Consider the following 21,964-nt stretch of genomic DNA (forward strand, 5'->3'; position numbering starts at 1 on the left):
GCCGACGCTGTAATGTGCTAGGATACATTACATGTTAGGATACATTATAGTAGCAGCAATAGCCTGTATGATGTACTTTCCAAATACAAACAAAGGCACAGGCCTTGTCCCAAAACTCACAGTCTGAGTAGACAAGCAACATACGATGGACACAGGGGGACAGAAATAAAAACTACAAGGAATATATATTTCTTAAAAAAGCATCAGCTTTCCTCACTGGCCCTTTGTCTCACTACTAATAGTTGACAGTTTTCTTAGGATTCATGATAGAAGTGGGTCTTAAGGAGGAAGCGGAAGGAGGAGTGGAAAGTGACATTACAGAGCAGTGTCCTGACTGGACATGGACAAACTGCTGCATCCACACAGAATCCCAGCAACTTCAAGGAGGCTCCAGGAAAGCGGACGGCTGCTTTCCCTTTGAGTCAAGTGCAGGATTGGGGCCCTGTCCAGGTTAAACAGTTTAAGAATCATTGCTCACTAAATCAGAGATTGAGGGGGATGGGCAAGGGAGAATGATAGAAATGTAGGACTGGAAGAGACCTCAAGAGGTCAGCTAGTCCAGCCCCTGCCTTGAGGCAGGATTAAGTATACCTAATCAACCCTGACAGCTGCCTAAATATTTAAAGCAGGCATCTAAACATTTGAATATTGAATTAGGTTGCCTGTAGGAAGACAACAATGGAAGAGAGAAAGGAAAAAAAAGCAAAGGAGTCTGATTCTCCACTGCCTTCTCCAGCGTGTTATTTGTATTTGATGGCACTTTGCACAGATCTGACTACAGTAGGCTCAAGGCAGTGGGCAACCCAGACTGCTTGTCTCTCAGGTGTTTCTCAAATCAAGGCACTGGATGCAATAATGGTATTGAGAGGTGAGCAGCTATCAGATGAGCCCTAACACAGGCTCTCTCTTGTCCTGGCCTAGCTCATCATTAACTCCCAACAGTCAAGTGTATGTTGGTGTCTATTTTATCTTTATCTAAAATATTTGATACTTGGCCATTCCCATTTTCTGTGTTCAAAAATATCTTCTGAAAAAGTGAGGGAGACTTTCAAAAGGCACAAAAGCCAGCTAGTCATCTAACTCCCATTGAGCACCAACAGAGATGTGCATGAAGTCATTCCCTCTTGTAAAGTCCTTGCATGGCTATTTAGGTACATTGGAGAATATAGGTAATGGACGTTTACATGTTTCTGCAGATGCACCTTTTGGAGAGGATTCACCAAACCATCCTCCCCTTTTACACATCAATATCAATGAGCTAGATGATTCTCAGATACTTCACATACCTTATAGGAGTATAAAAATGAATGACAGAATTATCTCTGGTCTGTACAGAATGCTTCACGCTGAGATAAGAACTGAATTCTAAGATTACCATGTTAGCCACCTAAAACTCATGGTCATTCTACTAAACCATATTTGGAGGGGAAGGGAGCAGAGGAGAGGGGGCACTGCTGGTGGTGGGAAATATAAAATTAAGGGGGAAACAAGGAAGCCAAGGAAAACCAGGGAACTTCTTAAGCACATAGATAAGACAATTAACTGAACCTTTAGGGATAGCTAGTTTCCTTCTCTGAACCCATCTATACAGCTGTAGAACACTATTATCTGCTTCTTTGTACAGAGTTCCTTTCACTTTTTGGCAGCATATCATTTAATTCATTTTTAAAAGGTATTTGGATTTAGTGGAATAGTTTTTCATACATTTAGTGAGGTGCTGAAAATCTGATTTCAACCAGTACTGAAGTTTCTTCAGTTCCTGGCACATTCTCTAATACTTAAAGGTTTCTCAAGTCACTCTTCCCTGCTCTAATGCAGTCTCATCACCTTTGGCAGACACTTGGTAGTTTTCTTCCTCTGAATGGCCAAGACACTGGGAGAACAATATTCAGTTAATAGCACATCAAAATCACTCATCCACTGCCCTTTGTATGATAGGGGTGAGATTTTCTAAAGCACTCAGCGTTGGTCTAACTCACCTCGCATTGAAGAAAATGGTAAAACTCCCATTGACTTCAATGGGAACAGAGTTAAACCAACACTGAAGTGCCTTAAAAATTCCCACCTTGTGTGTGCAAGTGTTGATATAAATATAGGAATTGGATGCCCTATTATTACGGTCCCTGTGTTGGAAAATAGGACCCATAGTTTTTTTCAAGGCTACTGACAATGCTGCTTATTAGACATTCCAGAAGACAGATCTCAAGGAGAGGGTCAGATCACACCTGCTTCCTGGCACCACTGAGAATCATTCCAAACATTCTGGGAGCCTTAACAACTTCCACTTGGAACTTGTGCTCTGGCTCCATGAGTCAACTTTAACAGAAGTGTTTTATGACCTTAGAACTCTTGTTAACAATGTTCAGCTTATCAGTCTGTGCATATATTGCTCTGACATTGCTACCCTCATGTTTCTCTCTGCTATGGAAAAAGCATATTGCCATGTTATATGCAAGAAAGGTTTGTCTAATTCTAGTTGCATAACTCTAATTTTTAGAGGGCAGATGCTCAATGCTGTCTGTGTATCAGGCCCCTTTAGAATGTTTGAAGGTGGGGACTCAAGATCAGTAGTCAGTTCTGAAAATTTCAGCAGGTTTCCCTTTCATTTCCCTTGGACCTCGACAGGCAGTAGGTAGTGTGACAAAGTTTCTCCTCTACCTTCGTGGGTCTTGCGCTTATTGACGGATTTGCTCACCTCGGAGATTCACGGCAGTTTGGCTGTTTTCGTGAACACACAGTCCAGATCAACCTCTCCTGTGTCTGACCAGGAGTTGGGAGGTTAGGGGAACCCGGGCCTACCCCCTACTCCAGGTTCCGGCCCAGGGCTCTGTGGAAGGCAGCTGTCTAGAGTGCCTTCTGGAAGAGCTGTGTGACAGCTACAACTCCCTGGGCTACTTCCCCATGGCCTCCTCCCAACACCTTCTTTATCCTCACCATAGGACCTTCCTCCTGGTGTCTGATAATGCTTGTACTCCTCAGTCCTCCAACAATACACATTCTCACTCTCAGCTCCTAGTGCCTCTTGCTCCCAGCTCCTCACACGCATGCTACAAACTGAAGTGAGGTCCTTTTTAAACTCAGGCGCCCTGATTAGCCAGCCTTAATTGATTCTAGCAGCTTCTTGATTGGCTGCAGGTGTTCTAATCAGCTTGTCTGTCTTAATGGTTTCCAGAAAGTTCCCGATTGTTCTGGAACCTTCCCTGTTGCCTTACCCAGGGGAAAGGGACCTACTCAACCTGGAGCTAATATATCTGCCTTCTATCACTCTCCTGTAGCCATCTGGCCCAACCCTGTCACAGTTGGTATAGGACTGGAAGTCAGGAGGGCTCAGCTCTGTTTCTGGTTCTGCTACAGACTTCCTATATGATCTTGGGTCAGTCACTTAACCTCTCCATGGGTCATCTGTAAAATGACTGGCTGCCTCACAGGGATGTTATTTATGGAGTCTTGCTTCACTGAAGTTTGAAATGAACTTTGAAATCCTTTGGTAGGAGCCATTATACAGATGCAAAGTTGCATTATTATTCAAGTACATTTATGCTGCATCTGAACATCTGGGACGCCAATATTGATAACCTCTCAACACTACTCGAAGCATTAGATATCATTCACAGTTGCTGTATCTTTCTAGTTTACCTTACACTTGCCAGGCAATGGCATGCTATAGCCCGCACCATAGGAGCTTAAAAGCTGCAGAGTATTGCCTGCCAATTTTCAGATTCAGAATTGGAGCAGACTCAGAATACCAGGCCCTTGTCCAAAAAGTGGCCACATGTGTTGTTTTATTACTAGTGCATTCATTATCTGGGGAGAGATTCCCAGCTGCGTTTCCTTTGCTGTCCTGGCCAAAGAATCCGTATCTATGGAAGGGCGCTGGGGTTCATGTAAGATAAATATTTGTGAATAAAGTTATGCTCTTGAAAGTGAGGGGCTAATAGGCCTGGCTTGAATTAAGTAGAGTGAGCTTTTTCACACAGCACTGCAAATGCACCTTAATCCTGACCAACAGCATCCATCACTAAGTATCACTGCAGGATGGCCCATAGTTCCAGCTCTGGCCTAGGTCTGAGGAGATGCAGGATCAAATTGCCTGTTCTACCCCATACTTTCTGCATGATCTTGTATAAATCATCTAGTTTCCCCAGTGCCTCAGTCTCCCACCTGTAAAGTGGGGACAGTGCTTCCCTATCTCACAATGCAGTCATGAGGATACAAATCCTTAAGTGATTGTGAGGTGTACAGATGCTTTGGCTACCAGGAAGTACCTCAATAGATAGCTAAGCACTGGGAAAGAGGGTTGCAGCTGCACACTAATGACCTGAGCAAAGACTGCCTGTCACTTAAAGCTGCAGCGTCTTAGAAAGTGGCCAGGATGAGATTAACATATTGCATTTCATTTACAAACCAAGACAGAACTTGAAAACATCTCCATAGCAGGAACTGGCTCACTGTAAGTATCCGTGCACCTCCACTCCTTACTGAATGGAATCAGAACTGTGTACCTGTGCATGATGGACCCTCTACTGCTATCAGCAGTTGGAGTTGCTCCTATAGCTTCAGTAGCAAGGGCCTGCGCCTTTGGAGCAGCAGAAGCACAGTTGTATCCCTGATGTTGCCAGGGTAACAAGCTTTGTGGATGGGGGGGAAGTGGTAGACATGGTACATCTTGACTTTAGTGAGGCTTTTGATACCAACCTGCACGATCTTCTCATAAAAAAACTAGGGAAATACAACCTAGATGGACCTCCTCTAAGGTGGATGCATAACTGGTTGGAAAACCATTCCCAGAGAGTAGTTATCAGTGGTTAACAGTCAAGCTGGAAGAGACTATTGAGTGGAGTCCTGTGGGGATCAGTTCTGGGTCTGGTTCTGTTCAATATTTTCATCAATAATTTAGATACCGACATAGACAGTGCACTTATAAAGTTTGTGAGCAATACCAAGGTGGGAGGGGTTGCAAGTGCTTTGGAAGATAGGATTATAATTCAAAATGATCTGGACAAACTAGAGAAATGGTCTGAAGTAAATAGGATGAAATTCAATAAGGACAAACACAAAGTACTCCACTTAGGAAGGGACTATCAGTTGCACGTCTACAAAATGGGAAATGACTGCCCAGGTAGGAGTATTGCAGAAAGGGATCTGGGGGTCATAATGGACCACAAGCTAAATATGAGTCAACAGTGTAACACTGTTGCAAAAAAAGCGAATATCATTCTGGGATGTTAGCAGGAGTGCTATTAGCAAGACAAAAGAAGTAATTCTCCCACTTTATTCCATGCTGATAAGGCGTTAACTGGAATATTGTGTCCCGTTCTGGGCATCACATTTCAGGAAAGATGTAGACAAATTGGAGAAAGTCCAGAGAAGAACAACAAAAATGATTAAAGGTCTAGAAAACATGACCTATGAGGGAAGATTGAAAAAATTGCGTTTGTTTTGTCTGGAGAAGAGAATACTGAGAGGGGACATGATAACAGTTTTCAAGTACATAGTAGGTTGTTACAAGGAGGAGGGAGAAAAATTGTTCTCGTTAACTTCGGACGATAGAAAAAGAAGTAATGGGCTTAAATTGCAGGAAGGGATGTTTAGGTTAGACATTAGGAAAAACTTCCTAGCTGTCAGGGTAGTTAAGCACTGGAATAATTGCCTAGGGAGAGTATGGAATCTCCATCATTGGAGGTTTTTAAGAGCAGGTGAGAAACAGCTGTCAGGTATGATCTAGATAATACTTAGTCCTGCCTTGAGTGCAGGGGATTGGACTACAACAGTGGCTCTCAACCTTTCCAGACTACTGTACCGCTTTCAGGAGTCTGATTTGTCTTTGTTTCACCTCCCTTAAAAATTACTGGCTTACAAAATCAGACATAAAAATATTAAAGTGTCACAGCACACTGTAACTGAAAAATTGCTGGATTTTTCATCTTTACCATATAATTATACAATAAATCAACTGGAATATAAATATTGTACTTACATGTCAGTGTGTAGTATATAGAGCAGTACAAACAAGCCAGTGTCTGTATGAAATTTTAATTTGTACTGACTTCACTACTACTTTTGATGTAGCCTGTAATAAAACTAGGCAAATATCTAGATGAATTGATGTACCCTCTGGAAGACCTGTGTGTACCCCCAGGGGTATGCATGCCCCTGGCTGAGAACTACTAGACTAGAAGACCTCGAGGTCCCTTCCAGTCCTACATGTCTATAATTCTGTGAAATTCCAAGCAGCCACAGCGTGCAGCAGAGTGATATATGGGTTTGCTACACTACTTACTCCTCAAAGTTCATTCCAGAGTGAGAGTCATAGATTTGAAGGTCTCAAGGGACCAGTATGATTATTTTGCCGGACTCTAAGCTTTTGTACAGAACCAAAGGAAGGCGTCACAGTACAGACAAACAAGGGAAATGATAAAACAAACATGAATATACATGGCTTACTAAATTTAAAATTCCCTTTCCCTGCACTCACGCCTTCCCTCCTCATTTGCCATCTCTGGCCTGCTATGCAATGATAAAAGCACACAGAGTCCTCCCATGAGGGGCCAATGGCTGAATAAATGGTGGCATCTGATACTAGAAGACTCTTGCTTTTACATGATCAACTTCTGACAACATAACCAGCCCTGTTTCTGAGCGAAAGTGGCCAATTTTTTAAAGCACAGATGGTTTTCGTATCTAAAATGGGGGGAGGAATCATTTTCAATATAAAAAAAAGCCCTTTTGTTAAAATTGTGACATAAGCAACAGTTGGTCAGATGTAAAATGCTACTAAATGCTACAAACTTCTGTGCTCATAAATTGGGACTTTTGTAGCATTATGACCCTATTCTCCAGTAGCACAAGGCTGTCCTAAAGATGGATCACCAAGTCACAGAAGGATCCTCCTGTACTGCGGGGCACTCCGGTCATCTAAAACCACTATAGCAGCTTCTATGCCATATTGGTCATGGTCATTGGGGGTTAAAAAGGGATCATGACTGAGGGCATCCCTCCAGTGCCCTAGTGATCTCCAGCTGCTATAATGGGCCCCCAGGGTCATCAACAGGCAACAGAAATTAGAGCAGTCTTCAGACTGCTCTAATTTATACTGGGGTCCAGCTCAGTGACTGGACAGGCCAGGACTGACGGGTTGCAAATGGCACCTTTGCACACACCTCTCAGCTGTTCTGTGTGCTCTTTGGCTGCGTTATAAGAATTGGCTGTAGTATTAGTTGTCTGTCTTTTTCTCTGGGTCTGACCCTGAGAGCTGCTACTTTCTCTGAAGTCAAAGTTCAGTGTCTTTCAGGACCCGATAGTCTTCTCACACTTTGTGCAATGTCCTTTTCTGTGTTTTTATTATTATTATTTTAGTTCATAAACTCAAGTGATCTTGCTTCAGTTATCAACAAAAATCCAAACCATCATTATTCCTATAGATTACAATCTTTGGGTCCAGTCCAACAGTCAAAACACAGACAAAAGGTTAACAGGAAATAACAGAGACACTGAAACCGATAAGAATTTTAACTGCAGGACCACAGAAAGAGACTGTTCCGATCTATGTGTCACTCTCTTACTGAAATCTGAGTTTGGAGGATTCTTACATACTTCTAATGTGACTAAGAGACAGCAAGTAAAATTATGATGGACAGGAGTAGACAGACGGTATTTCTTATTTTAATAGGGTTCATTCTGATGCTTTCTGGATCAGCTTATATGAAAGATCTCTTAGCTCATGTTAAAAGCCAGGTAGAACTGCTAACTTATACCTATATACTGCAAGCTGATCTGCACAGGAGGGCCCTTGTGCTCACACAAAGCAGCTTGCAGAATTAGCACCTCCATAGTCTAACAGGGACACACCAAGGGAGACACCAACAGTGGTCTATCAAAAAGTACAGGCAATTACTGCCCCCCCCCTTTGTATTCTTCTCTCCTCTTTTTATTTTTAAAAGTTTCCCCGTCATTCACTCTACCACGCTGGGTCAGCATTTCTGGAAGCCTTCTTGTTTTCAGCAGGAAGATCCGTTTTCAGGCACACTGTGTCTACAGACCATGGAATGAGTTCAAGCAGCAGTGGTAGAAGGAGATCTTTGACATTTTAGGATTGCTAATTCATGGGTTTTGTCCCGTTACTCTAAAACAAAGTAGATTGCAACACCACTGCCTGTCCTGAAACAGAATCCACTAACTGTGCTATTACTTCTTCTGCCTCTGTTTATTGTCACTAGAACAGGGCCTAAATCAAACTCCAGATTGTAACACCCCCAAACTTTAGGGTGTTGGAGGCCCAGATTGGAATTTTGTGAGCTGGGTTTTTCAGTCACTGTTTCCATTGAATAAGACAGGGTCAGACATTTTAGCACACACTATTCTATATCCGCTTAGGGTTTTCATTCACTGAAACTGTGCCCCTGTTTCCAGGCCATCCGGATAGTATCTTTACTAGAAAAGTACCAAGTTCTTTCTGTTATTTGGTTCAGCTCTCTCTCCATTTTATAAAGCACTTAGTTCAATGGAAATACCTTCTTCCTCCATAGAGTGAATGGCTTGGAGTGAAGATGAAAAAGGCCCTCTGAAGCAAGAGAAATCAAGGACTGCCTTTTAAAGTCAAACCAAGTCCATCCTTACACTTGTGGGCTTAGCTAGAAGAGGCTAATTTGTATAAACATACAGGATGGAGAGGAGCCAAAGCAGTGTCATTTCTGCTTGCTGAACACACAGATGTACTTCCCCATAACCTCTGTATCACAAATGGGCCTCTGCAGATTGAGGAAGATGTCTTGGGCAGGGAGGATGTGTCACTGAGAGGCAGCTGCTCTATGTAGCATTATTCCCTGTCAAGATGCCAGAGAGACACTGAAAGCATTAATCCCAGGGGTTCCCACTCCACACTTACAAACCTTTATGTATGAGATAGAAGACTAGGCCTTGGTGTGGAGAAGGAGCCTCAGGCAACATGTCTCCTGAGGGAAGCATGCTGCCTAGGTTAGAGAGACCCAAAGGATCACTGAAGGGCCATTCTTTTATGCAGGTGTCCCATCAAGACACACATTCTGTCACTTCTACGGTTATTTAAACCCCATTCCTATCCCCAAGTAACCTCATATGTGGAAAACACAGAGTTGGCTGTAGCAGTGTTTCCCCATGTAAATCCACCCTTTCCGCTAGTTTTTCCATGGAAGTCCAGGATATAGACTTTAGTTCCATCATTACCACTTCTAGAGTAAAAGTTTGTGAAAACAGTATCCCTAGAGCCCTCTGTTTACTCAGGGATAAAACATGAAGCTAATTCATTTTTAGGGAAGAGGAAGATTGAAGGATTTAGTCACATAACTTACTGGCACATCAGAATGCAATACTGTGACAAATTTTGTGAAGAAAGCTCATTGTTAAATCACTGAGATTCAGGTGTTGTTGTGAAATCAGCCCTCAAGAAAAATGCTACTGGAGTGTACGTCAAAATCTAAGGTAAATATTTTGAGCCTTACCTTCCTGCGTTGTGAAGTCATCTTCGGCAAACTTATTAAAGTTGCCACAAAGGCCACAGGTTTTATTATAGTGCTTTTCTCTAAAAAGTATTTGAATATTTGCACTGATGTCAATCTTCACCACAAAGCCATGCTCATCACTGGATAACTTATAATAGCCTGTCTCGGTCTCTACAAATATCCCATGGGAGGCAAACGGCATGGAAACCCTGTTAAGAAAAATAAAGATTGCTCAGGATGTAAGGCACAAAATAACATGGATGCTTCACTTTCTACCTGACATCATTCACTGTTGCACTGTACCTTTTGTCCCCCTGAGTCACAGTTCCATCTAAAGCCAAGTGAATGTCAAAATATTCTCCCAGATACACAGAGAAGCTGTTTCTTCTTCCATTCTGGTAGTCACCTGAAAAGATACAAGAGATTATTCTTTCTTTTCATGAAATGGAGCTTCTTCTGCTTGATTGCTGTTCTTTTCAAATGCACTCAGACTTAGAGACAATTGCCTTTATTTATACAAATGTAGGCCCCAATCTGCAAAGACCATTATTATTATTATTGTTCATTATTTGTAGCACAGTAGTGCTGGGATGCCCTATCTGAGATCAGGGTTCCATTGTGCCAGGCGCAATATAAACACAGGGCCAGAGACAGTCCCAAACCCAAGCTCAAAATGGCTAAATAAGAGTTCCCAATCTCCCCCTGCAAGCTCTCTACCACATTTCTCAAGCTCTCAAGCCCTGTGGTCAACACCACCAGCCTGCCTGTCACTCAGCACCATAGCCTCTGTGCCATCTTCAACTCGGACCTCTCTCTAGATCCTCACATCCAGACTATTTCTAAATCGCGCAGATTCTCTCTGTATAACATTTCTAAAATACAGCCTTTCCTATCCATCACACAGCTTAAACTTTCATCCAAGTTCTCATCATTTTGTGTCTTGGTGACTGCTACATCCTGTCCTTGGGCCTTGAGAAATGCAATCTTGCCCCACACATACCCATTCAGAATGCTGCTGCAATGATCATTTTCCTAGATCAGTGGTTTGCAACCTGTGGACCGTGGGGGTCTGCCCCACCATTTGAAATTTTTTAGGCATCTGCACATGGAAAAAGGTTGAAAACCAAAGTCCTGGGCCGTCACTTTGACCACAGTCAACCCACTCCTTGAATCCCTCCACTGGCTTCCCCATCTCTTTTTATCAAGCATAAAGCTGCATGTCTTCACTTTCTAGACACTGAAGAAAGTTCCACACCCTACCTCTCATTCACTGTCAAGCTGTTGATGTTAGTCTCCAGTTGGCCCATGATTCCAGGGTCCATCGCCCACTTGTTACATTCTCAAACACACATCTTTGTGCTTTCTCCCATGCTGCCTCTCATGCTTGGGGAGCATTCTCTAGAAACATCTGCCAAGCTAACTCCTCAACCACCTTCAAATCCCTCCTGAAAATTCTCCTTTGCCATGATGCCGACTATAAACTTGACATCTGCTAGGTTGCTGGTGTTCTGTGATCATTGTCTATCATACTGACCAACACTATCTCACTGTTTCCTTATGGTCCCACATCTGTCTGTATCCATTTGTTGTCTCTTTTCCTATACTTAGATTAAAAACTCATTGTGGCAGGGGCCATCTTGTTATTCTGTGTTTGTACTGCGCCTAGCACAATGGGGTTCTGGTCCCTGGCTGGAGATCCTAAGTGCTACAGTAATACAAACAATAAAGAATTTACACTTCCTGAAGATGAGACAAAGCATTACTCAGCAGGTGAATAAGGGTACATCTGCACTGCAAAAAAAAGCAAATGCAGTAGTGAGTCTCAGAGCCCAGGTTAACCAACTCAGGCCTGCACTACAGGGCTAAAAATAGCTCTGCAGATGTTCAGGCTAAGGCTGGAGCCTGGGCTTTGAGATCTGGTCAGGGGGCAGGGAAGGTTTCAAAACCGGGCTATGCTGCTACTTTTAGCCCTGGAGCGCAAGCCTGAGTCAACTGACACGGCCTTTAAGACTCGCTGCCATGTGGGGGAGGGGAGGGTTCGGGTTGGGTTTTTTTTGTTTGTTTGTTTTTTCTCATTTTTTTGCAACGTAGACGTACCCTTAGGGCCCTGTGAGGTGGGAGGGTCTCAGAGCCTGGGCTCCAGCCCGAGCCCGGAAGTCTACACTGCAATGAAACAGCCCCACAGGGGCCAGCCACAGAGTTTTAATTGCAGTGTAGTAGACATACCCTAAGACTACTCTTGGTGTGTAAAGTTAAACACATGTGCAAATTTGTACAGGATTGAGGCTGTACTGACAAGTGCAGCCTGAAAACTGCACATGTGGCTAATTGAATTTTTAACTAATTTTGCTTCAACTCTTCATATCTTTTTTGTGGTCACTTTCTGCAATTGACGACACAGACACGAATATTCATGGGAAAAGTTAAAGTGAATAATGCAGAATATTTGCAGAAAAGAAATTCTGAATTTCTAGGCATGACTACTAGGAGCAGACACTAATTTTGGGGTTGAAGGGTTGTTCAGCAATTATTGAACAGAACCTTACCATGTGACCTATGTGCCCAATCAAAACAAGTGTCATTTCAAAGGCACACAACATACTGTTTGCAAACAAGCAATGTGACAGGAATTAAAAGTTATTTGGGTAATAATTTCAATACATTTAAAAGTTTGATAAAATCACAATCTATTGACAGAAAATTCACCAACTGACAGGAGAGGAAAAATTCACTGAATAAATTTGTCATGAACTCTTTGTCCAGCTTTAGCAATGAGTAACCACAGCATATACTCAATATGCATCTGTTTCAACCCTGATAATTCCACACAACAGTCCTGGACACTGATCAACTACACAGCTATATAGGATCAAAGGAATTACTACACAGCATTGGTCCCATGGACTATCTACTGCAGTATCCTGGATCTGACAGTGGTTAGCACCAGATGCCACAGAGGGAGGTTCAAGAACCCCACAATAGGCAGATGCGAGATAATCTCCTCCTAATCCCTAATAGTTAGATTGGTTTAAACCCTGAAGCTCGAGGTATTTAATGCCTACCAAAATTTTGTTTGCTTTGACTATTGTAACTCTTGATATTCTTTTTATCCACATGAACATCCATTCCTTCTTTGAATCTTAATGAGTTCTTGGCTTCAATGTAATATTGCATCAGTGAGTTCCACAGTCTAATTACATGTTGAATGAAAATGTGTTTCCCTTCATCAGTTTTTAATTTCCCATCTTTTCAGTTCACTGAATGTCCCCTTGTTCTTGTGTTATGAGACAGGGAGAAACAGCTCCGGCTTACCTTCTCTAGACCATTCACTATTTTATATGCTTTCATCCTGTTCCCTCTTATTCATCTCCATCCTAAAGTAACAATTCCAGTCTTTTCAATCTCTCTTCATATGAGAGTTACAGCCTCTAAATACACCTTGTATGCCTAGAAAGCTCTGTTGAAAGGAAACTCCAGTGGAGCTTTGTTGATTTTTCATAGGAATGGTTTCATTTTCAAATTTCCCCATTCTCTGCTTCCATTTCCTGATTGTAGGCAAGGACTGGGGTCACTGATGATAAAGATTGGTGTAGAACATTCAGTAATTGATTGGCCAGATTGTGGCTAGCTTTGCACAGGAGCAGAAAGAGCAAGTGTGGGAAGACAGAACAAGAATAGATTGACAGAGCCAGAAGGGTACCCAGAAGTCACCTACTACAGGACAGGCCCCGCAAAGAAAGTAACAGAACGCCACTAGCCATCACCGATAGCCCCCAACTAAAACCTCTCCAGCGCATCATCAAGGATCTACAACCTATCCCAAAGGACGATCCCTTACTCTCACAGACCTTGGGAGACAGGCCAGTCCTTGCTTACAGACAGCCCCCCAACCTGAAGGAAATACTCACCAGCAACTACACACCACACAACAAAAACAACAACCCAGGAACCAAGCCCCGCAACAAACCCCGGTGCCAACTCTGTCCACATATCTATTCAAGGTACACCATCATAGGACCCAACCACATCAGCCACAGCATCAAGGACTGTCATAAATATAAAGGGAAGGGTAAACACCTTTAAAATCCCTCCTGGCCAGAGGAAAAACCCTTTCACCTGTAAAGGGTTAAGAAGCTAGGATAACCTCGCTGGCACCTGACCAAAATGACCAATGATGAGACAAGATATTTTCAAGGCTGGAGGTGTGGGGGGAACAAAGGGTCTGGGTCTGTCTGTGTGATGCTTTTGCCGGCAACAGAACAGGAATGGAGTCTTAGAACTTAGTAATGATAGGTTTCAGAGCAGCAGCCGCGTTAGTCTGTATTCGCAAAAAGAAAAGGAGGACTAGTGGCACCTTAGAGACTAACCAATTTATTTGAGCATGATAAATTGGTTAGTCTGTAAGGTGCCACTAGTACTCCTTTTCTTTTTAGAATTTAGTAAGTAATCTAGCTAGATATGCATTAGATTCTGTTTTGTTTAAATGGCTGAGAAAATAAGCTGTGTTGAATGGAATGGATATTCCTGTTTTTATGTCTTTTTGTAACTTAAGGTTTTGCCTAGAGGGATTCTCTATGTTTTGAATTTGATTACCCTGTAAGGTATTTACCATCCTGATTTTACAGAGGTGATTCTTTTACTTTTTCTTCTATTAAAATTCTTCTTTTAAGAACCTGATTGCTTTTTTCATTGTTCTTAAGATCCAAGGGTTTGGGTCTATGTTCGCCTATGCAAATTGGTGAGGATTTTTATCAAGCCTTCCCCAGGAAAGGGGGTGTAGGATTTGGGGAGGATTTTGAGGGGAAAGGCATTTCCAAGCAGGCAGGCTCTTTCCCGGTTATATATCTGTTAGACACTTGGTGGTGGCAGCAATAAAGTCCAAGGGCAAAAGGTAAAATAGTTTGTACCTTGGGGAAGTTTTAACCTAAGCTGGTAAAAATAAGTTTAGGGGGTTTTTCATGCAGGTCCCCACATCTGTACCCTAGAGTTCAGAGTGGAGAAGGAACCTTGACAGGCTCGTTCTCCTGCACATCTACCAACGTGATATATGCCATCATGTGCCAGCAATGCCCCTCTGCCATGTACATTGGCCAAACTGGACAGTCTCTACACAAAAGAATAAATGGACACAAATCAGAAATCAAGAATTGTAACATTCAAAAACCAGTAGGAGAGCACTTCAATCTCCCTGGACACTCAACAACAGAATTAAAAGTCGCCATTCTTCCAAAAAAAAAAAAATAACCTTCAAAAAGAGACCAAAAAGAAACTGCACGACTGGAATTAATTTGCAAACTTGACACCATCAAATTAGGCCTGAATAAAGACTGGGAGTGGCTGGGTCACTACAAAAAATAATTTTCCCTCTGTTGATACTCACACCTTCTTGTCAACTGCTGGGAATGGGCCACATCCACCCTAAATGAATTGGCCTCGTTAGCACTGGCCCCTCCACTCGGTAAGGCAACTCCCATCTTTTCATGTGCTGTATATTTATACCTGCTTACTGTATTTTCCATTCCATGCATCTGATGAAGTGGGTTATAGCCCATGAAAGCTTATGCCCAAATAAATTGGTTAGTCTCTCAGGTGCCTCGTTGTTTTTACTGATACAGACTAACACGGCTACCCCTCTGAAACCTGAACCAAAGGGGTAATTTATAGCTCGAATAGACAAACCCGCACTAGCTCCAATCAAGCTGGTGTGCTAAAAATGGAGTGTAGCTCTGACAGTGAGGGACTAGACAACCCAAATAGACACCTATGATTTCAGATGGGATCATACACAGGACAGCTAGCCCATCCTGCCATGGCTACACTTCTGTTTTAAGCACACTAGCTCAATCCGAGCTAACGCTAATGTCTAATGTTACCTCCAGCTCAAGGGAAGACAAACCGAAGCTCTGAAGGGGCAAATGCTGACCTTAAACATACCTGAGTACCCCGGTGGGCTTTGGTGCTGAGTTGATAGATTTTCAAAGGATTCAGCACACATTCTTTATGAGCTTTTATGGGAGTCGTGTGGCTAAATCCCCTAGTCAGCTTTGAAAATCTCCACCATCCTGGCAACATTTAAAAGACAACCCACTTTTCCTCTTTCCTCCACAATCCTGGCTCCCCAGTAGCTTATCAGTGCAAGAACCCAGGTGTCAAAGGACCTCAGAAGCCAGTTTGGAGGAACCAAGACCTCTATATAGACAGGCCTGGCCTCTATGCAGATAGGTCTGGCCATCAAGACTCATTGGTTTAGCTGTCCCTCCTCTCTGGCAGAAGGCAGCATTGGGAACTCTGCTAATGTTCTTCCCCCATGTGAAAGTATCCAAGGTAGGTGGATACTGAAGCCCTAAAGTGTTCCATATTTGCTGATCTCCGATATCCCACTCAAACTCACCTATGAGCATGAAGGAACGTTTGTGACAGTCCCCAGCCAGGAGGTAACTGCAATCTCCAGCAAAGTCATAGAAAGACTCATCAAATGTTTTGATGTGATCATCTCCAAAAAGGCTGCAGCGGGAAAGAGATGGCTCCTCTGTTCGTCCATCTGCAAGCAAAAAGCTTGATGATCCTGGATATCAAAGCACAATTTAATACGTAAAATCAAGCAATCGTTTTTACCACCTGGGAGCTGCATGTCTATGGGACAAATTCTCAGCTTGTGTAAGTCAGTGAAGTTCCACTGAGTTGCACGCATTCTTAATATTCATTGTGCTGGTTGTTCAGCTTGTGTCAATCAGTGAAGCTCCTTCAGCTACAGTGGAACGATGCCATTTTATACCAGCAGAGTATAAGGCCCACTCCAAGATCAGTTTACACCATGCTGAACATCTGGCCCGTATTTTGACAGAAATTGTCTGAGCATATTATTCAACAGGGTGCATGGACATTTTTCTCAATTAAATTCTAGGGTTTGACTAATAACCAGTGATATGCAGCTGTAATAAATCCTGGGTTTTTTGTGTGTGGTTTTTTTTTTTTTTACTGGAACCTGAATAGAATGAAAATAATCAAAGACTAACCAAAAGCATACATGCGGGGAATGTCCCAATTACAAATATTTTGGGCCCAATCTCTGTCCTCAGTTACATTCCATGTGACTCAATTGAACCAAATTGTGTAGATAAGCACAGAGCTGGCTAAGTTATGCAAATGTTTTTCCTTCAAAATATCTGTTACAATTTAAATATGAATTTACTTTGGCTGTATGGATGCCCCTTTTGTAATTGCTTTCCTGAAACATTTCACTGGGTAGCACCTATTAGGCTAGGTCAAAATTCTCTAACTTTGATGCTTAAAGTTAATCACATAACTCCACATTTAGGCAATTAAATCAGGCCCCTGTCCTAGGGTTGCCAGGCATCCGGTTTTCGACCAGAACGCTCGGGCAAAAAGGGACCCTGGCAGCTCCCGGCCACTAAAAGTCCGGTTCGCCACAGCGGGGCAGGCTGGCTCCATGCCCAGCTCCTGGGAAGCAGCCGGCATGTCCCTCCAGTTCCTAGGCCAAGGAGCAACGGGGGGGGCTCTGCCTAGAAGCCGGAATGACATGCCGCCACTTCCTGGGAGCATTGTGGACTTCCTCTGTCCCTGGAAATGCCGGGGCTGCCTGAGGTCAGCGCTGCCTGGAGCCCACACCCCTGCCCCAGCCCAGAGCTCCCTCCCACACTCCGAACTCCTTAGCCCCACCTCCCAGCTCGGAGCCCTCTCCCGCACCCCAACCCTCTGCCACATCCCAGAGCACCCTCTCAAACCCTTGGCCCCAGCCCAGAGCCCCTTCTTGCACCCCAAACCCCTCATTCCCAGCTCCACCCCAGAGCCTGCACTCCCAGCTGGAGCCCTCAGCCCCTCCCGCACCCCAACCCCCTGCCCCAGCCCCGTGAAAATGAGTAACTGAGCGAGGGTGGGGGAGAGTAAGTGATGGAGGGAGAGGGGATGGAGTGAGTGGAGGTGGGGCCTCAGAAGGGGTGGGGCAGGGTTGGGGCAAGGGTGTTCGTTTTTCTGAAATTAGAAAGTTGGCAACCCTAGCCTGCAAGTTACTACATGGGAGGACCCTCCACACACACACACACACACACACACACACACACACACACACACACACACAGATTTCAATGGCTCTGCATGGATTCAAGGGTGCACCTTTGCATTGTAACTTACAGAATGCAGGCTTCAGTGGCTTGATTTTAAGGAGGTGCTAAACAACTTAAATGCCTGTTGGAGTTACCCAAGTTTGAAAATGTTGACTCTAGTTTTCAGACAGAGCATAACCCTGACATGACAATCTACAGAAATTAGGTAACCATGAGATTCTCGTATCTAACACGTTAAGTTAATTGATATCTAGATTGGAACTGCTTTTTCGGCTTATTTCTACTGGGCCAGTACTACTTCAGGCCCTGATCTGGCAATGAGCTCCATGCAGGTAAATCTCTATGGCTGCACAGAGTCCCATTAAAGTCAGCGTGGCACCACACATAGTCAAGGGTCTGTCCATTTCAGTCCACTGAGTTCAATGGGAGTCGTTCTGAGGGTAGGATTTTGTCCACACCACACTTAGTGCAGAATACAGGCAATAGGGAACAGTCCTCTATCTGTCTTTGACGCTGATGGCATTGTTGCCTGAGTAAGGTTTGCAGGATTATATAAGGAATAAAGAAAGTATTGTAAAAAGGAATACAAAATTCCATTTTCTTAGGTATTAGAAACATTGTGTATTCCTACCTGTTGTTACAATGGGCAGAGCTAACTGCATTAGCAGGACTGTGAAACAGATCATCTGTTAAAATAAAAGATGTTAGAACATTCATTGTCAATATTTAACACACTGAGAATTGGGGGCTAGTTTTCCGGGCTCGTTTTAATTCTCATCAAGTGTCTGTTTGCTCCCTGAATTTCTTTGTATTAGTTTGAGGTTCTACTTCATGCTGTAAAACAGAAATTGAAATGGTCTTTCATGATAATCCAAAAAGATCACCCTACAAATCCATACTTTAAAACACACACAAAGGATGTACTGTAGAAATAATGCATTTTCTGTTCTCAGCAAGTAACATGGGCTATCTGCATAGGAGATATGAGATGTTTGTGTTATTCTAATTTACCTATGCCTGCCTTGGGCTCCATACACCTCACCCACAATTGTTACAAAAATATTACAAATTAAACAACTTCAATACAAAGTTTCAATTATCCAACTATTGGGCAGCCCAGCAAAAGTGAAATTAATCCACTGGACTGTAAGACCCAGCTAGGCCCTGTTATGATCTACAGCCACTACCTAAGGACTTACATCTTTCCCTAGTGCCTCAGGGGGAGAATTGCAGTGTTGTTGTAGCTGTGTAGGTCCCAGGATATTAGAAAGACAAGGTGGGTTAGGTTATATCTTTCATTGTATCATAAATTATATTACCTCAGGGGGAGAATGTTATATATAAAGATCCTGCTCTAGCAAACTGATCCATGTAGGCAAACACTTCCAACCCGTGCACAGCCCCCTGAGTATAATTGTGCTCTATTACACACACAGGTGTCTGCCCACTGAGATAAGCATGCACAGGGCAGAGACTTGAGGTGAAATCCTGGCTCCACCAAAGTCAGTGGGAGTTTTCCCCATTTGCTTTGTGTCGCACCCTTTGTCTCCTCTACGTCTGTAAACTAACTTACTGTACTGCCAGTGTTATAAAGATGATAAAAACATATGAAGTGCAATAATAAGAGCTCAGAAAACATTCTGCGACATTAGGTTACCAGGTGACAGATGAGAGCAGTGTGAAATTCTACATAGATAGGTTAGATTAGTTATAGGATTCAGCTGAATGCACTCAATTTTCAAACAAGCCCACTTTGGGCCTCAGATTACAACTGACTTTAAATTACCTGTTGCAAAATCATTCTGACAAAAAATGCCATTTTCCAAAATATTAAGTTTTCTGTGGGAAAATTTCAACTCTTAAAAAAAAAATCCAATTTTCTGTCAGGAAAATTTAAACAGTAGCTCCCCCCAACTGCCTGGCTTGAAGGCTCTTGTCAATATCATGTTCTGCCTGTGTGAGAAAGTGAAACTGACAAGAGTCTTTCAGGGTGGCAGCCATCAAGCTGAAAAAAATCCATTTTGGGGAGAATCACAATGGAATTTTTGGTAATCCTTTCCTGCAATAACAATTTGCACTATTGACGTTTTCTCCCAATTCAGTATGGAAAAAATAATTCAAAGCCACAAATTTTTTCTTGGGAAGGGATTTTCATTTTCTGGCCAGCGCTACCTTAGATACATTCATATCCAATATATTGGCTCCACTAGACCTTACTTATTTCTTTTACAGAAATTTGGGTAAGAAAAGCCCTTGATAATGGAGCTTGCCCCAGGACCAAATTCTGCTCTGTTTACATAGGCACAACTTCCACTGACTTCAATTACATTGGTCTAACTCCCATTGAAGTCAATGATAGTCAACCTGTATAATTGAGTGCAGAACTTGCCTTACTATATTTGCAAAAAAAAAAAAAGGAAAGAAGGATCTGTTGAAAAATGTAGTGTGTATGATCTGGCTGGTGCCTATAAAGATACAGGCACTGTAAGATACCACAATGATGGACACAGTATAAGAACGGAAACAGAAGAGACTAAAAAAAGGGAACACTTGGAATTAATTAGATTAAACACATATTGATATACTTTTAATCAGCACGTTTGTGGATTATATTACTACTCTGATTAAATCTACTACTGAATTTCTTTATTATCACTTTCATTTTCAGCACCAGCAAGAAAGACCAAAGTCATGTAAAAAACAAAAAACAGATGTGAAATGATGTTTAAACAAAAAATAATAATAATCTCTGTCTTAAAAAAAAAATAACCCAAACCTGTCTGCTCTAAACTCCACCTTAACTCTCGTAGGAAAGTACCATTAACAAAGAAATACATATCAGTTATATCAGCCTAATGACCCATCTTGTGCAATTTTATAATCTGTTTCATAAGAAATAAATATACCTTTTTCTGTGCACAGTTCAATTGCATATGAAAAAAATCAGCTTCTCGGATGGTCAGCTTTAGCCTAAGACCCCATGGTTCCTGTCTCCTTCAGACGGCTGGACAGGAATGGACTGGGGCTGAAATTTTTTGTTTTCATATAAGCCAGGAACTTTTGTTAATTTAAGAGGAAAGGTAATGGGTGACCTTTGTATCCGTCTGATTCTCAACACAATAGTGCTAAACTGCTATCATGTAAATCAGTTGCCTTAATTGCCAAAAAGAAACAATGAGAGGAAATTGTATTAAATACTTACATGACAGATAAGTCTTTGAAATGGGTTTTTCCATCAGTGAGTGTGAAACCTCACTAGTCGAGCAAATAAGGTAACATAAACTACTTGAAAGAGTACTGATGTGATGGGTTTGGTCACAGAGACCCCCTTGGGACTGTCACCTGACGTGCTGGAATTACTTCTGAGCCCGTTTTTCCTGCCAGCTTGGGATTCCAGAACTCTGCCTTGTTGAGCCAGACATGCTACTCTGCTGCAACACAGACCCAGGGTTTGTACCACGCCCCCAAAGCTGCAGACAGGAAACCTGCTAAGCAGTTTTGGTTACAATCTCCAGCACCCAGACACCCAGCTCCCAATGGGATCCAAACCCCAAATAAATCTGTTTTACTCTGTATAAAACTTATACAGGGTAAACTCATAAATTGTCCACCCTCTATAACACTGAAGGAGAAATATGCACAGCTGTTTGCTCCCCCAGGTATTAATCACTTACTCTGGATTTAATAATAAACAAAAGTATAAAAAGTAGGATTTAAGTGGTTTCAAGAAATAAACAGACAGAACAAAGTAAGTTACCAAGCAAAATGAAACAAAACATGCAAGTCTAAGCCTAATACATTAAGAAACTGAATACAGGAAAATCTCACCCTCAGAGATGTTCCAATAAGCTTCTTTCACAGACTAGACTCCTTCCTAGTCTGGGCCCAATCCTTTCCCCTGGTACAGTCTTTGTTAGCAGACATCTTAGGTGGAAACTAGGGGTGTTCTCATGACTGGCAGCCCCCTTTGTTCTGTTCCACCCCCTTTTATGGCTTTGGCACAAAGCCGGAATCTTTTGTCTCTCTGAGTCCCCACCCCTCCTTCTAAATGGAAAAGCACCAGGTTTAAGATGGATTCCAGTACTAGGTAACATGGTCACATCTCCTGTGAGACCCCAACCCTCCATTCTTTCTGGCCTGACTCACAGGAACACAGGAAGGCTTACAAGTAAAAAGAGCCATTTACAACCAATTGTCCTGGTCAATGGAAGCCATCAAGATTCTAAAACACCGTTAATGGCCCACACTTTGCATAATTACAATAGGACCTCAGAATTAACTTCATATTCCTAGTTTTAGATACAAGAATGACACATTCATACAAATAGGATGAACACACTCAGTAGATCATAAGCTTTGTAACGATAACTTACAAAAGACTTTTTGCATAAAGCATATTCTAGT

General features: G+C 42.6%; 1 protein-coding gene across 2 annotated transcripts in view; it reads right to left on the reverse strand.

The window, feature by feature from the left end:
* VWF (von Willebrand factor) overlaps positions 1-20,559 on the reverse strand; it is a 231,676-nt gene extending 211,117 nt beyond the window's left edge. Inside the window, exons 1-5 of one of the 2 annotated variants that reach the window (XM_084624575.1) lie at positions 20,467-20,559; positions 18,192-18,246; positions 15,868-16,017; positions 9,780-9,882; positions 9,477-9,685 (exon numbers count right to left, since the gene is read on the reverse strand). In XM_084624575.1, coding sequence (XP_084480701.1) covers positions 9,477-9,685; positions 9,780-9,882; positions 15,868-16,017; positions 18,192-18,246; positions 20,467-20,493 — 544 coding nt within the window. In that variant the 5' untranslated portion in view covers positions 20,494-20,559. Of the gene's footprint in view, positions 1-9,476; positions 9,686-9,779; positions 9,883-15,867; positions 16,042-18,191; positions 18,247-20,466 lie in introns of both variants that reach the window. The other variant, XM_084624574.1, reaches the window with a different exon arrangement.
* Positions 20,560-21,964: the final 1,405 nt, after the last annotated feature.

Source organism: Lepidochelys olivacea (genome assembly GCF_965140295.1).
Source record: "Lepidochelys olivacea isolate rLepOli2 genome assembly, chromosome: 1".
NCBI lineage: Eukaryota > Metazoa > Chordata > Testudines > Cheloniidae > Lepidochelys > Lepidochelys olivacea.